This window comes from Bombus terrestris, chromosome 11 (assembly GCF_910591885.1).
Source record: "Bombus terrestris chromosome 11, iyBomTerr1.2, whole genome shotgun sequence".
Lineage (NCBI taxonomy): Eukaryota > Metazoa > Arthropoda > Insecta > Hymenoptera > Apidae > Bombus > Bombus terrestris.
This window is the reverse complement of record NC_063279.1, coordinates 17,265,729-17,282,882: the sequence shown is the minus strand read 5'-3', so window position 1 is coordinate 17,282,882 and position 17,154 is coordinate 17,265,729. Positions and strand designations below refer to the sequence as shown.

Here is a 17,154-nt window from a genome sequence, read left to right as displayed (position 1 = left end):
CTCCACAAAACGTTTTTATCGTTTCTATTCAACGATGGTGAATCATCGAATAAGTACTGTCATACATGAATGTCATACGCTGATTTTTCTAATTTTCCTCCTCCAATTAACTATATACGAGGTTCGTGGCGAGAGTGAATGAATCAATGCCGTCCGCACGATCAACAGACAGAATACATCTAACGGGCGAAATCATGTTAACATGTACGATAATTCTCAGTGGAAAATTACTCGTAAAGACGGTTCAAAGTTCATAGTTACGTCTGTGCAAACAAAGTTAAATAATATGTATCAAATGCTCTCGTGGCAAGTTGTATGTCTGAACATGTACGCTGTATCTTATAACTGTCAAATCATCTAAAAATTTCCAGTTCTTACATGTTACGGTTAACGTGATAAAGAACGAATTGTGTTCATATTAAGAACGATTCTCTGAGATTATGAAGCGATATGCAAAATTTTGCTCGTTTTTATCTCTATCGATCGACAAAACAACGAATTCTAAGAAATTAATTTCCTAAAAAATTACAAATGTTTTATCATATTTCACTGTTTTGACGAATGGCAAGAAATTGGATAATAATTGAAAAATAAATGAAATCAAAGGTTCTATAGGCATAATAGTATTGTTAATTGGATATACTAAAATAGATATTAAACTCGTCTTTGGAATATATCAGAGCTTATAACCTAACAGTTTGCTTGTATTATAAAGTAAGTAAAAAATGGCAGCTACTGGCATTTTGAGAAATTGAAGGGCTAAATATTGTCGTAAATCTAGAAGGCAAAGATACTTGAAGTAACAATTAGACGAAGATCATAGATCATCTGACCAGGTGACATGGTCTCAAAGCCACTTGACATTCAAGAACTATAGGTAAAAATGCCCATTCTACATATATCACACGTTACCAACTATTATATTGTACTGTTACGATGAAACTCGCGTATAGTTTATAAACTATAGCTGCTCTAACCCAGATTTATTCAACGATCCCAATGATCATTGGTGAACGTGGAGAGGCAAGGAAATTCAGATGGACGAAAGAGGGGAAAAGGAGGAGGTGAAGGAGGAGGCGATAGGCATGGCCCTGGAACGCGCCGCTCGCTCGTTAACTCGCTTATGGGACGGGTTACGTAACAAGCTTGAAATCTGACATAATACGCGGGTGTCAGCGCGCATACGCGCCGCGAACTTTTACCATTCCCCTGGCTAGAGCGCGCGCTTAGGAAATCCTAGAGTAGCGCGCACTCGCCGTTAATCGGTTTTGTGCGAAAACAAGTCGAGTTCTCACGAAATATAAATTGCTATCGAGAATTCGATCATTTGTTTAATAGCAAGACTCTTGATACGAGCAAATGGATTTTAGCGAATCTTGAACAGATCAAAAATCGTTAGACTGAGGAATGTACGCATCTGTGTAAAATTCGTCTAAATGTAGGTGAATTTTAAATCACCTCCTTTGATGTAATGGCATTGGTATCTTTTTCGAAACTCAACTCGACGACGTCAGCAGATAGAAGAATCGTGTCTAATGGCGAAAATCGCGTTACGCTTAATCGCTTGGTTCGCTAGAAATTTAGCTCGATGAATTCTCGGTTATCTCGTAATCTGCGCGTCACAATAACCGCTAGAAATAACGTTTAAGGATCACGATCATTTGGTGGCGCGAGAAGAAAAAGACGGAAAAGTGAACGTTGATGAAGAAACCGAAACGTTTTGCTAGATGTTTTCAGCGGAAAACCGAGGCCGTGACAGTCGAGGTTGTACGATGACGAGCCTCGCCAGCAAGGGAGTCGTTGTGTCGAGTGTCGATAGCGAAGACTCTAATAAATGGCGTCGCTTGAAATATCTCGTCGATACCAGTCGCAAGGGTGCAAAGCCCATTGGGAAAGCACAGATACAACGGTTATCTTTGTTTCGTCGATTTACAGCGACAGAATGAAAAACGATCTTCTTCGTTGTCGATTAAGTTTTTAACACACTCGATACGGTTAGCTGCTGCACAGCAAAAACGAATATTTTTATCGGCTTCAAATAGCTACATATTTATCTCCAATTACATACCGAATTTTAAAACTGCTTTCCTTTCAAAAGTAGGAGGTGTGACTTATCGTATTGTTCCCTATAGTCTTTATATATCATCCATTAATAAATACGATAAGATTGTTACGTTCGAACCTACAGATGTATAGACATTATGTACTTATACAATGACCTTGATATATACGTTAAAAACAAGTTCTCGTATCACACCCTATCGACGACTCTAGGTTAAGTGCCGTCTCTCACGGTTGTCTTACCAGAAGCTATTCTATAGTTTTCATTTCATGGCCAGAATCCTCAGAAACGAAATTCCTATTTTTTAAGCTAGTTCTAACGATAGCCGGGTAATTTTCAATCATCATTGCCATCACTTCATCTCGTAAACATCTTGTCCGGTCGAAGGCACAATAATTGTTTTCCTCATCGACCTTGCAATATGCAGTCGCAAACACGTATGTATAATATATATGCTGGACAGTATATGTGCAATGTATAGGCACGAGTATTCTACTGGTCAGTTAATAACGCGTTTAGATAGCAGAACTCGAATTTTACAGTGAAGACACGTGACGGTTTCTCAACACACGTGACACTTGTCTGACTATCTACTCGAATAAACTATACGATTCGCCTGCATCGCTTCGTTCGTATCCTATTTCCCAACGAGTGAGCACGATTCTCATAAAACAGAAGCAATGGTGGCAGTCCTGGCACACTTACTTAATAACCTTAACACGTTACTTAACACAGCGAATAAATTACAGAAGTTTGATGCCAGAGCGGGATGATTCAGAGCAACGGTTGCGATCTAACGCAGAAACAGCGGTGGTTGGTCGATTTTTCAGCTGCTTTTCAACTGCAATTCAGTTGGGGGGTCAAGGTACAATGTATTCGATTCGTCGATTTCCCAACCTCTATCTCCCTTCGTTCTTTTACACCTCGTCTTTGCATCACGCTTGCGCGATTCTTATGTAATAGCATAACTGCTCGATTGCAACAACTTACCTTGCGCTGCTATATGAATACATTTGTGTTACATATTAAGTGCTCGCGTGCACTGCTCGAAACATGGATTATTTACCGGTAGCGATCCATTAGCGGTGATCGAGGGAAAAACGTTCTCGCCGAGGCATGAATTCGATCGTGATGTTCGCGATTAAATCGCGTGACGAATAAATATTAGGCTAACTGTTGAGATAATTCGATATATGCATAATATTATATATTTTTATTTGCAGGTATATTATGGGGAAATTTATTTAAACAGTATTTATCGCATGCTGAGATCTTTGAATTTTAATATACGAACAAGCATACTTGTTTCAAATACAAATAAACGTTTTAAGAAAAACTTTTGTATAAAATTGAAAAGAAAAATCATATATATGAATTCTATCATAGTTCTCTCCAAAAGAAATCTTTTGAGAATAGAAGAACGATGCACGTGATGCTAATTCACGCGCGACATACAAATTAATTATCGTGAACTTTAGACGGAAACCTTTTCAGCTCTTTCCAATCCCCCGTACACCATCGCACTGCAGAATTCCAAAATAACACTCTTCGTTTAATTACTTTAGACTTTCAAAGATGAGACGACTTATTCCTTATAATAATAGTAATTCTAAAAAGATCATTTCTGCTTTCGTATGCAAGAAAACGTCGTACACCAAACGCTACAGCGACGATGCGGGGCAGGAATCAGCGTGCAAAAGGTCGACCATTCTTCGTTCCCCTTGGCCGATTTTCCCCTGCGATCGAACAGTGCTCGACTGCCCTTGCGAAATTCTCGGTCCGCGGATTCGCGTTACAGTTCGCGTCGCGGACTCTATTCCGCGATGCAGTTTCGACGACACGGTTGTCGGCCGTGCTCTCGGTTTGCTCCAGAAACCTACTTTTTCGTGCCACCGGTGGCAATGCCAGCCTCCGTTTTCTCGGCTGTCTTCTTACGTGTCACGAATCACGAGTTACGAGGCGCTCCGTGCGTTATATTACGTCAACCGGCCCGGCCAGCACAGCGTGCCGCTTTCGCACTGAACCTTCTCCTCTCTTCCCAGGATTTACTCACTACCGAATGCAAAATGGACAGAGAATTACGTAGAATTTTTTTAGTAGCAGAAGATTCCGCTCTTGAATCCGTCTCCGATTTGTAATCTTCCGAGAATTTTCTCTCCTTTCGTTTTAGAAGTAGTTTATAGCGTCTTTGGAACCTGTAGCAAAGAACGCGGGGGTTGAAAATCTTTTTTAATAAAGAGTAAATGCACAATACAAAAAGTAGAAAAGTCGTTATAAATGTACATATATACGAACATACGTACAAATTAATATATTAGGTTGTCCGAAAAGTTTCTTTCGTTTCATAAGGCGATAATAGATGAACAATAATTTCTGTTTTATATTATTTTATTGAATTAGGCATGATCCATTTCGTTATATTTCTATTATTATGTTTGCGCATAATTCAATAATCTAATATAAACCAAAAAACATTGTGCGTCTATTATTTCCTTATAAATCGAAAGAAACTTTTCGGACAACCTAATACGATAAAAGGAATATTACAAAAATCGTTTTCATAGGAAAATGATCTTGCAACCAGTCCGACCACTGGAATAACAATTCCGCGAAGTTCAAGTGGATTTTTTTAGCGTAGAAACGTCCCGTTCCCGTCCCATCCTCGAGAGAGCAAGTAGGGCAGTACGTCGCGTCGTGGCGAATCTCACGCCGCGCAGCCTTTGTCCCGTTGTTGCCGCTTAGTCTTGCTATTTCTGGTCCGGCCAGAAGCTTTTTGTTTATTCCGTTCCTTTTGCAACGACCCCGACGCAACCCCCGAGCCATCGCTGGTCGCACCCTAGAAACGCGCGGCGCCGACACGAACCAGGCCACGTACCCTACGGAACCGGCCAATTTCAGAGACGGAATTAGGCTTCGTAAAGGCGCTCGTTATTCGCGCCGTTGCCCTTCTTCGACCCTCTTCTCCTCTTGCACGCGGCACCAAGCTTCCTTTAGTCTTCAGTAGGTTACTCGGCTTCTTGGAAGTATTTTAATCCGGGAGGTAATTAAACAATTGTAAAAAAATCTTCACGATCGTGTCTTATGATTTTGATCAACAACTATAATATAAAACTACCTAATGTAGGCCTAAAATAAAACTATAAAATAAAACTACAATATGATGTATATATAACAGAGATACCATCGCAATTCAGCGTTATGGTTTTGTTTACACGTTTACAGTAACGTAACTCATCAGTTTATTAGGTTAAAAGATGTAGATAAGACTTTTGACAAGTCGACGAAATTTTGTGGAACTCAAAGATGTAATTATTAAGAGGAGCAATGTTTTAATAATATGGCGAGTACGTTATTTTTGAAATTTTGAAGAAGACCAAGAAGCACCAAATAAAATTAAACTAAATGAAAGGACGATATTTTCAATGTGCATATGAAATTGATTGACAACATACGGAATCTTAAAACTTGCTTTCCTTTACAAAAATAGCAGATATGATTCATAGTGTGGTTCTCGTCTGGTATCATATGAATTTGTAATAATTCAATTGTGTCAGATTGTCCAGATATACGATTCCCGAGAACAAGTTGCTCAGACAGCTTCCGTCGTCCCGTTACTTGGACCAGCAGTGTCAACCGATTCGTCTCTTTAGCGCCGCGCCGCACCGCGGTCCGGGAAATGTAGTACATTGAACGGTACCACTCGAACGGACGCCATTCGACAAAGTTGCACTGGCTCCCGTTCGAATTCAATGTTATATTACTCAAACTGTTCCATGGTAAACTTCTCTTTACTTTATACATTTCGAAATCAAAATGGTTATCTAGCATAGCGACTTACATAGGTCAGTCAATAAGCAAGTTACTTGGCTTCTCAAATTTCTCTTCCAAAAGAGACGATATAATTGCTACTGTAGTCGTAGGTGGCTATATATGTAAAGGTAACATTGTAGCTGATGTGTACTAAGTGTAAACTCGATTGCTACGGTCAGATATTACGGTCTGTTAAACATGGAGCATCGTGTAACAAACAAACATGACATCACATTGCGAAAGAAAAACATGATCGAGTAACATTTTTCTTTTTATCAAAACTACATCTCTTTATTCGATTTTAGAATTAAATACGTATTTTGGACATTTCAAAAATATTGATTTATAAGCTTAATTCTCATTTTTTAATTCTTTTTCCATTCGTTCATACCCTTTTTTTTAGAGCAATGTGGTAGGAAGTCGTTTATTTGCTTATTGGGTGAATCTGCCTAGAGATTGAATCATCTTCAACTGATTTTCCAACATATCGACGAAAACAACTTCACCGCGAAGTTTCTGCATTGTTAAAGAGTCGCGCGACTGTCTTGGAAGTGTGTCGAGGAATCCGGACAGTTTGATACATGCCTATTTATAGGAATGAAGATTCATTACGCGAGGTCCCGTTTCGCGTGTATCGGCGGCTCGTTTTAGCGTTGTGCAACGTCGTAACGTAATATTTCCCGCGAGCGTGCTAGTCGCGAGACGTTGAGAAAATTGCTTTCCACTCCGATCCTTTTTCGAAGTCTCTATGGAGATTCCTTCGTGGTCCCCGATAATGTATTCATTCAACGATATTATAGTGACATACATGTATGGTATACACTACTGTTCACGAGTGTACGAACATTAAAATAAATTTTTGGTAATAGTATACGGATTTTTTACTATATTACAAATTGATGGTAAATTAAAAAATGGAAGCAGTATTTACCATCTTTTTATAGAATTCATAGATAATATTAATTTAAAATCTTAGCAATGATATATTATATGGTATATAATGTTACGTAGTATATCTTTTTCTACAGTCACATTAATGAACTCGTTGATTTTAGCCTTTCACAGCCTTTGGTAACGACGTACGTCGATTTTATTATTGCATATTGGTTTTTAAAAACCAATTTAATCATATCATAATAGTCTAATATTATTTATACCCGTTATTATTCCCCCCTTTGCTCTTCCTTTTTTCTTTACTCTCATTGCTGTCCTGCATTTCCAGTCGAATTCTTTGGGTTAATAGTCCAATATTTCGATAATAGAATCTTGATGATCCATTAACGATAGGACACTGCCAAAGGGGGCAAGATTAGACACGTAAGTAATATTTTTAGTAGAGAAAGAAATTTTATAAAAAAAGAGTACGTAAATCAGGGAAAGCGTGGGTGCTCCGAGGAATAGTATGTAGTTCGTCATCTCTCTCGGCTCAGTTCGGCTAGCTTCGCCGCTTATGCAACAGTCCCGCGTCCTGTGCACGTGCTTGCGACCACGTGGACATTGGTCACGTTACGCTGGCTAATATAACTGAAAATGGAATTATTCTTACGTAGCCGCGTAAGCTCGTAACGATAAAACCTGTCGGACCCGTAGAGGCCACGATGACCGACACGTGAACATCGCTTTTGGATTGCCGGCTCTTCCCCTACGGGTAAAGCTTTTTTCTTCTTTTCTTCGATATTTTCTATTATCGTACTGTTTATTACGTCCTAACTATAATTTAACATGCAGTTACATTTGCAAATTGTAAAGTCAGGGAGGAGTTTGTAACAAGCAACGATCGAGAGAGCAGAAGTACGTATGCATTTAGAGCGATGCAATGGTATCGTGGTATTTCGGTATTTTTTGTAGGAACGAAAATTTCATTTTTATTTGCAGTGAAGTGGTTGATGCTGAGGTTTTCGAACTTCAGATTTATGGAATTAGGATATGAAAGAAAGGTTCGAGAACGTGTTTCGAAGATTCCTTTGTACTTTATCTGAAGTAAGGGTAAGAAATAGAAAAATATCTTACATAATACAACAAGGGAGAGGATTACTAATCGATTTTCATGATTTTGGCTATTATAACAATTCTAGCGTATTATAGTAATTCTACCGCCGATCTAATCTGGCGATCGAATCTACGATTGTAGAACAACGAATGTAGAAATATCGCGGAGAGGGAACGGGTTGTGGATATGTTGAAACGGGATCATGTCGAGAGAAATGTTCGATTGCGCTCACGACATGCGAATGCGGAGCAAAGAACGATGTATTATACGGCGTAGCTAAGACGATAATTATATGCTGAAAGCGTTGCCATTATCTAACCATAACTACTCCTACCTAGATTCCGTACACAATGCGTTTGGATTGGGACCTTTAACAGAGTTTTCGTTGCCCAACGCAGCTGCCCGTCCATGTTGTAATCCAATGAATGAGCTGAATTGTCGTTAACGGTAAATTATAAGACAAGAAGTTATTCAGCTCTGTATGTTCAGGTTCTAGCATGTATTAATTCGCCTGTCCCCGATGCATCCTAACGGGTCCCCGGATATCGCCCAGTTTCGTTTAATAGCATTGTAATGTGGTTTACTGTCGATATTCGCAGAACGATGAATGAAAGATGCTTTTAAGCATGTATTTATGCTTGTTCTTGTACATAGGATATGCTAAAAGACACCGTTTGAAGTATGTCAGATCAAGTCAAGTAGCGTAAAAAAAGAATTGGATATTCCATATTAAATCAAAATCGTCTAACTAAGAACAGAACCGAGACCAAGTCCATAGATACAATATAAATATTTATATAAATTTGACGATCCGATGGAAACGATGACGCACGCATGGCAAGTGTTCCCATACAAACTCCATAAATATTTATACATAATTTACAGGAACTGAAATCTGATCGCATGTGTTCGACTCTTAAATATTTCCGTATCTTCAAATACGAAAAAAGAACAGTTTTATGAAAGAAGGTAAAAGATCGGGAATTTCGTAGCGTATTTTGCGATTTCTCGGTGCTACAGCAGTTAACACGAATGGCATAGTCTGTGAAGTGGCGAGAGCCTATTATGTCACAACTCCTAGTTGCAGTGGCAAGGTAGAGACAGACCATGAACCTAAGTGCAGTCAGCACGTTGCATGGTCGCACGTGACTGGTTCTGCGAGTGCAGCCTTTTCTACGTTCCTTCTTTCCTTGCCTTCCGATCGATTTTCCTTGTCACGCACGATCACTGTTTCGCGTTTCTGCTTTATTCATCGACTTTTCCGCAATTTGGAGCAGGATCTTGTCGCATAATTCGCGTACGGAGACTGTCAGTCGTTTACGATACTGAGACTTAATCGCGATAACGCTAAATATTTAATATTGTATAGCATATATTAAATGTTTTAACACATTTTTAACACATATAGTATATATGATCAGAGTTTTCCACACGTGTTTCGATACTTTTCTGAGCCTATGTGCATGTTACAAACTGTAACTATAATTCATTCCGCGCGTACGTATTATCCCAACCGCAGGTAGCAATAAAATCTCACTATCGATAGCGAAGGTATCTCTTAGCATGTATCGGCGAATAATCTTATCTAAATACCAATGAATCGTCGCAATCCGCCAAGGTGGATCAGTTTCCCGCCTCCATCAGCTTGCGTAATCGAATTCCGTTTGTCTTGCTTTCTTCTTCCAACGTCGAGCAATAATATCGGGCACGACGATTAAACGTTCAGGGCGACTGAATACGAAGCAGTAAAAGCAGGGAAATCGCCTAACCCCGCCGAGGGACCACGATGTCGACCCTTAAATCCAATTAACAACGTACCCTTCGGCTTAGGCGCGATAAATAATCGTGACTCGTACCCCTGTGGGACTAAACGCCGTCAGAATTTGTTTTGTATCTGTTTCGTGGCACGAAATACGTTTCTCTACCACTACACGACGTCGAACTTTGCATTGGAGTTCGATTCAATTTCACCCGATGGATTCTCGTTTCGCTACGTTATTTCGTAATGTTAGTATCGAGAGTCTCTCGAGTTTAATAGAAGCAAAAAAGGGAAAAGTTCGATGTGAGATTGGGTTAACACGGTTGACGAGGATGTTGTTCTTTTCTTCCTTTCTTATTTACATTTGCCTATCCTTGAGAAGTTGTTAGAATTTTCTTTCTATTAAAGCTTGTAACTTGTCATAGATGAAAAATGCTATAACGAAACTTTTCTTGTACTTCCTTCTGATATATTTCTATTCTTTACATTGACACAAGTTCTCTAACCTTTAGGAGACCACGATAGAGTTTTTAGATCTATTAATTTCTACAAAATTTTTCTTTCAATTTTTGTTATGCTTTTTTTTAAAGAGCTTCTTTTTCGATATTTGTAAAGAGATATTTTTTATATTTTCACATATTTCGGGTAATGTGTTAAAGTAGCTTTCAAGAAAATCTTTAAACAATGTTTAAAAAATTTCCATTTACACTAAAGTTTATCCATATTTAAATGTACACAAATTTTGTAATTTTTGGAAAATTGTAATACGATCTTCCTATTCTCTACCAGTCTATAGTAGTTTCACGAATTTCTTTTGAAACGAAGTTTCCCAATTTCCAACGCAATGCACTATCGATCAGATAGGAATTTCGCGAAAGACATTCGGTTGTATAGCAGGAAAATGGGGATTTCGGTTCGTAAAATCGTTCACGGTTCAGATGATACGCCCGACTGCAGGCAAGAGTGCTGTTGAGGCACACGTGCGCGCAATTAGTCTAACATAGGGCGCGCGTATGACTCAAGCCAGCAGAAAAGTTGAGCAAGAAGTTGCCTCGGTATCATACAAACGTTTTCCTTTATTGTTCACGCAATATTATATATTTCTTTTTTAAAACAACAATATTTATACACCTTCTTTTTATCATTTTTAATATAATTTCTATTCATATAATATCAACTCATGAAGGAATATAATATTTCAAATAAGTAAAATGACATTTCTAATTATCGGTATAATTTAATAAATACGAGAAAGTTAATAAATAAATCATTGTCATGTATAAAAATATTAAAATCAGGCTTGGTGACCAAATGAATTGGGTTTATGAGGGCGAGCGTAATGCGGTTCCATTATGCTTTTGTTCTACGATGTGGTTTATTCCTTCCTTTGCTCGATGAGGTAACGGCGCATTCATCGTCGCTGTCGTTCGAGTCCTCCGAACAATTGCAATCCGAACACGAGCACCAAGATGATGACGAACGTCCTGAAACAGTCACGATTTTTCAATCAATTTTGTGCAGATAGATGCTGATCGATTCGTGAGAATTCAAATACAAATAGTAATTCGTTAAGAGTAAAAATCATTTACTCGCCTGATTGAAAAATGAAAATCAAACAAGATGTTGTAGATGTAATTTTAAGAAAAGCTTTTTCTTATAAAGAAGTTGCAGGTATCAATATTAAGAAAACTTACTTTTCCTACGTTGAGACTTTTTCTTTGAAGAATAGTTCTTCGACGACGACTTGCAGGATAATGCCATTTGTTTCTTTGATTTTGTCTTACTTTCTCGTCCTTTGGGTGTACTTTTACAGCTGCAGCGACTACAACTTGAATAATCATAATTTGAACGATCACGCTTTGGACGATCGCAATTTGAATAACCGCAACATGAACATTCGGAGTCTGAGGAAGATGATGATGAGGAAGAGGAGAAAGAAGTCGAGAGTTCTGTGCTGTCCGCAAACTTCGTGATCTTACAGCAACAGTTTGAACTCGATGCGCTGTTTAATTTCTTCTTTCGACCCGAGTTCCTGCAACTGTTTCACAACTTTTCTTATCCCTTCGTTACCGAACCTCTAATTACGGAAAATTTATTAGTTATTTGCCTAAAATGTTATAGAGCAAAATATTGTGGAATAAAATATCCGTTGAAATATATACGTATAATTTGTAAATATAAAGATAATTTTGTTTATTAAACGGGAGATCTAAAGGATAAAAAAATATTGTTTGTTAAGTTAAGTGAACATTTCTCAAACTTTATTCCTGTTTCAAATATTTAGGACGATAGCTCTGTTAAATCCGCTGTCGTTGTGACGTAAACATTTTTCCTATTTGTTGATGAGTTTCTTATGAGTAGAAGGACGATCGTGCAAAATAGAGTAACGTTCACTGTTGGAGGACTTAGCAGAAAATGTTTGTTAAACGTTTCAAAAATTGAACATAAGATATTGTAAAATATTTAAAAATAATTGCATACAACTAAATAATCAACATACAAGCTGCTTGTTAAAATCGGAAAATTCTAATAAAATTGTCTTATTTGGTATTTTATACCATACGAGAGCTCTAGAAATGCGGATGGAATAACAGATTTATAATAGATTAAGTACAAAATAAGGGGAGCAGGAAGCGTTACATTGTACTAAATATCAGAGGATGTTCTAAGATTTATGGTCAGAAGTGGTGTACGACTCGATTATAACATAAATATAAATACGGACAACAAAAAGTTGGGATTTATATTATTTATTAAACATCTCTCACCTCATTTTATATTTATTATGTTAATGAAGTCGTACGATCGATAACAATCAAATTCGTCGCCGAATTAGGACCTTAAAATGTTACCACAAACACTCACTTACTATGTTTATTTATCTATTTTCCTTATTCATCATTATTTATCTAGTACATTATAATCGTAATACATGTCAAAATTGAAATGAAGCAAATCAAAGAACGGTAATGATACTCTTTCTTTCTATTTCGACACTCGAATGATTTCCGTTACAAACTGTTTCGATTCTTATGTACACAATTTTCACCTTTCTCAAGCCATGTACTTCATATATATATATATATTAGGTCATCTCATAAGTTCGTGCCGACTTTTGTGTATACATTTCATGTGTCGATTTTTAAACATACGGGCAATAAGGGACCAATGCACTTGAGCTTGGCTGATCGAGAACAGGCTAGAGCAGATTTTCGTGGGTATAAGATCGTAATATAGTGAACACAGTGACTTCTAACAGTAAAAAGTCATGAGTGAAATGCGTATCCATTTTCGACATCTCATGTTATATGAATTTCGGAAAAGAAGTTCTGTAACAATTGCCACGAAAAACATATGTGCTGTTTACGGAGAAAATGCGCTTTCATCTCGCACCTGTAGGAAGTGGTTCCAACGTTTTAGAGCTGGCAATTTCTGTTTAGAAGACCAGGAACGCTCCGGCCGTCCTCCTCAGACAAACGAAGATAAAATTCGGGATCTTGTTGAAAAATCACCAAGTTTGACAGTTCGAGAGATGTCAAATATTCTGAACATACCTAAGACAACGATTTATAGGTGTTTAAAAAAATAGGGATAGTGTCAAAGTTGAACGTTTGGGTGCCCCATGAACTTACGGAACGGAACCGTCTTGAACGAACGACAGCGTGCATGTCATTACTTGCGCGTAATAAACATTCCTTAAACGTCTGGTAATTGGTGATGAAAAGTGGATACTTTACGAAAACCCTGAACGGGAACGTAGCTGGTCCCAACGAAATCAGCCAACTCAACGCTGTGCAAAACCAGGGTTACATCCACGTAAAGTTCTTTTGTGTGTATGGTGGGGTTATAAAGGAATACTCTATTTTGAAATTTTATCTAGTGGTGATACCATTAATTCAAACAAATATTGTACTCAGTTAGAAAAATTAAGGGAAGCACTAGCTGAAAAACGACCAGGTTTAGCGAATAGGAACAACGTTATCTTCCATCATAACAACGCTAGACCGCATGTCGTAGCGAAAAGCGTTATAAAAAAAATTGTCTGAATTTAATTGGGAAATTTTACCACATCCTCCACATTCCCCAGACATTGCCCCATCTGATTACCACCTGTTCAGAGCATTACAACACTTTTAAGTAGGTAAAAAATTTGAAAATATTGACATTCTCAAAAATAGCCTAGAAAATTATTTTTAAGAAAAACAAGAGAACTTTTATCGAGACGGAATAATGGCCCTACTAGAAAAATGGGAAGAAGTTGTACAACGAGAGGGGGATTACATTTTTTCATGAAACTGAAAGGTATGTAAACAATCTTAACATATATAACCGCTCGAAAAACGGCACGAACTTATGGGATGATATGATAATATTTAGGCAATACATTCGCGGTATATTCAAATTTCAAATACATTCGATGTTTGCCTTCGATTGAATATTTAAATGAAAAGAAGAATGCAATAATAAAAGTAATAATTAAAAAATGATTTACGTGTGAACTATCGCGCGTAATGTCTACGCCATACCAAGTTTATCTGCATTTTTAAAAGTAATCAAACTCTCTGTTTGATCTTTTGCAAATTTTCAAATGTTTCTCCTCGAAGTTCATCGCAACTAGATATCAATCGTCGATCGACGCAGGTTATCACGATGAAATGATCGAAGATCGGTACAGTTAGTGCAAAAGTCCCGGTCATGTGGAAAACGTGCTTGTACTTAGTTATGCAAGCGAACAATGACGCAATTCTGATCCGATCGCGTTCGTTACTGAACCGATCCCTGGGAAATCTTGAATTACACGCTTTATACGCGGCTAGAGGAGCTGAAAGGGCGACCACTGCACCGTCACGTTAATTTCTTCGTTTCTATCGATAACCGGTCTGGCCTTGCTCCACTCGGTTTATGATTCTGAAAGCACGATATGATACCATGAGTTATGGTATATATCACATTGTGGCAATTTTATTCAATTTTCGAACAGAAGCTGATTACTTACAGAAGCAACTTACGGGGAACTATTATAACGATTATACAATAGATTGGATATACAAATTTATGCAAACTTATATTTTTCTCGACGTAATATAACAAATAAAACCCAAGTAGCCAATTGTTTTATTTATTAAATATTATAACGAATAGTATATTTTGTATAAAGTTCATAACAATATCCACAACGAAACCTTGCGAGGTGCCCTAATCTCTGCTAAATAGTTAAACAAACAAGACGCAAAGTTCGATAATTCCGCTAGGAATAGTCACATACACATGGAAATGGGAAACAAAGTTGAGGTGTACTTTAGTGAGATAGCCGAGGGGTGACTCGACCTTCTTAAGGCGCGTGAACGAGGGTGTTGGAAGTTTATGGATGAGGGGAATGACGTGACTCAGCCTCGAGGATGACGTAAGAAAGTAAGGGACCAAAAGGGGATCAGGAGAACATCCCACAAACTCGTATCTTTAAAAACATTTTCCGGTTTCGAGCCGCACTCGAGCATATGCTGATTCGAGAATACGCCCTGAGTCAGTTTCTTAACTTGCTACAATAACCGGCGACCAGATTTACATAAAACTTTACCTTTGAGAATGAATTCGATGTGAAAGGGAACCGATCCGTCTTCGTGTGACATTTTGCCTGTCGTTGCTTTCATTTACTAGCACGTTGTTCACTCTTGCTCTCGTTCCAATTTCCTAACCAAGCGTGGAGGCATTAAGATATTCAAGAGTCTACAGTCTAGAACTTTTAAAAGATCGATTTCCCTACATACGATGGCTATAAAAAGTATTCGCACGCTACTATATTTATTATGAATGATCGTAAAATTAACGTTGCCAGAAAAGTTACCGACTTCTAACAAGGGGTGAAACTTTAAAAGTCAAGGTGGAAAATCAACAGAAATGTACTCCTGTGATCTTCATATGTTATCTAATACTTGGACCAGCGTTTTATTCGCCTTTCAAAGAGAAACTCGATGTCACTAAGCATCGAGAATCCCCATGAGTCTCCGGCCGATTGTGAACGATTTCGTTTCCCGATGGTGAACAGAGAACGAAAGCGTGTGGCAGTACACTCTGTCGCCGGCGAACAGGTACAATGGAATTAGCTGGGACAGGTTAACGGATAATGGAAATATCGGGCCATTGTCGCATCGATCTTCGATCTGTCACGCGGCGCGGACGTCAAAACGCGAGACAAAGCGATCGCGTCTCTGCGAATGACAGCCACGGATGTATGTATGAATGGACGTCGCGTGCCATTATAATGGACATTCCAGGCCGGCATTCCGCAAAGTGTCCGGAACAAGTGGGGGCAGCGTAGAGGGCGAGGACACTCGTTCGTAGAACTGTCCTCTTTCGTTCGATCCAACTGCTTACTTCTTTCATTTCGATGTAATATTAAACTGAATTGCATGCAAGGGCAACAAATACATTTTCGATTCGACTATTCGAGGAATGAGAAGAGTTTCGGCGATACAAATAACGTAAGAACGGCAAATAATGAATTCCAACGATAAAATGGTCAGCGTACTGACGTTGAGAAGGAAAATTGTAGCAATAACGAAGACGCAAGGATATGAAAATGAAGATTCCAGTAACAAAAAATAAGCATAAAGTACGAGAAGTATACAAACGAAAAAAGTGAATTTCAAGAGTTAACTTCCTCGTTAATATTCTCGAAACTAAAGCGTTTTCGCTATACGAATTTACGCTGGTTTTGTCAATAAGACGAATATATATTCGTTAACTTAATTTACAATGTACAGGAATAAAAATAAAAATGATTTTATGTTATAAAAATACGTATAGTTTTGGATAATGCAACATGTATTGATATTTAACTTTAATTTCAACTTCATCCTTCGTTTCATAGGCACGACAATCCGTCCATTTACATCTTCGTTAACGTGTTCACAATCCGAGACTCATCGGTATTCGGGGAAGTAGAATTTCCCAAAACCGACGAAGACGCTTTCACAGTCGATTGAAAGATCCCGTCAGAATCCGATTAACGAGAACTGTTCTTCGCCTGAGGATTTTTCGGTTCGAACCGAACCGAATCCATGCTGGATTCCTGGTGAACGGAGTCCTTTGAGAAGTGGCTGAGCATCAAAGGACTTTCTTATGCGTTTACGTGGAACTCGGTAATAGGAAGATGACGTTTATGAGACGGGCGGTGCAACAAGAAAACGCGAGCTATCTTTATCTCCAACAGACGCTCTTGCATCCGGTCGCTCTTTTCATTCGTTCCCTGTCGTTCCTTCTCTTCCATCATCGTCCTCATTCCTTTCGTTTCTACCACGTCCCTCGCGTCGTTATCGCTTCTTTCGGATCTTTGCCACCCAGACAATTTATTTTCCTTCTTTCTTTCAGTCCCTTTGGAGAGTTCGGCCCACCTGGAGGATCTGTGTTCTTGAGTTCTCAATTGAATTACGGTTCTATGAAATTTTATAAAATATCTTACAAGTCCGATGGTACTCAATTATATGAGATATTCCATCGTTGAAATGAAGATGCGTACTTCAGGATTAAATT

General features: G+C 38.3%; 1 protein-coding gene across 1 annotated transcript; it reads right to left on the bottom strand.

Annotated features, from left to right (window-relative positions):
• Positions 1-10,815: 10,815 nt before the first annotated feature.
• Positions 10,816-12,755, bottom strand: LOC100651578 (suppressor protein SRP40). The gene is made up of 3 exons (XM_003399240.4): positions 12,390-12,755; positions 11,316-11,659; positions 10,816-11,105 (listed from the first exon to the last, which is right to left on the bottom strand). Exons 1-3 carry the CDS (start codon positions 12,392-12,394, stop codon positions 10,972-10,974), a joined length of 483 nt encoding a protein of 160 aa, XP_003399288.1. The 5' UTR covers positions 12,395-12,755; the 3' UTR covers positions 10,816-10,971.
• Positions 12,756-17,154: the final 4,399 nt, after the last annotated feature.

Bases quoted from the DNA above. Each gene is read 5' to 3' on its own strand.
- LOC100651578 (XM_003399240.4), bottom strand. The intron at 11,106-11,315 runs GTAAGTTTTCTT...TGACTGTTTCAG, and splicing joins AAAGTCTCAACGTAGGAAAA to GACGTTCGTCATCATCTTGG.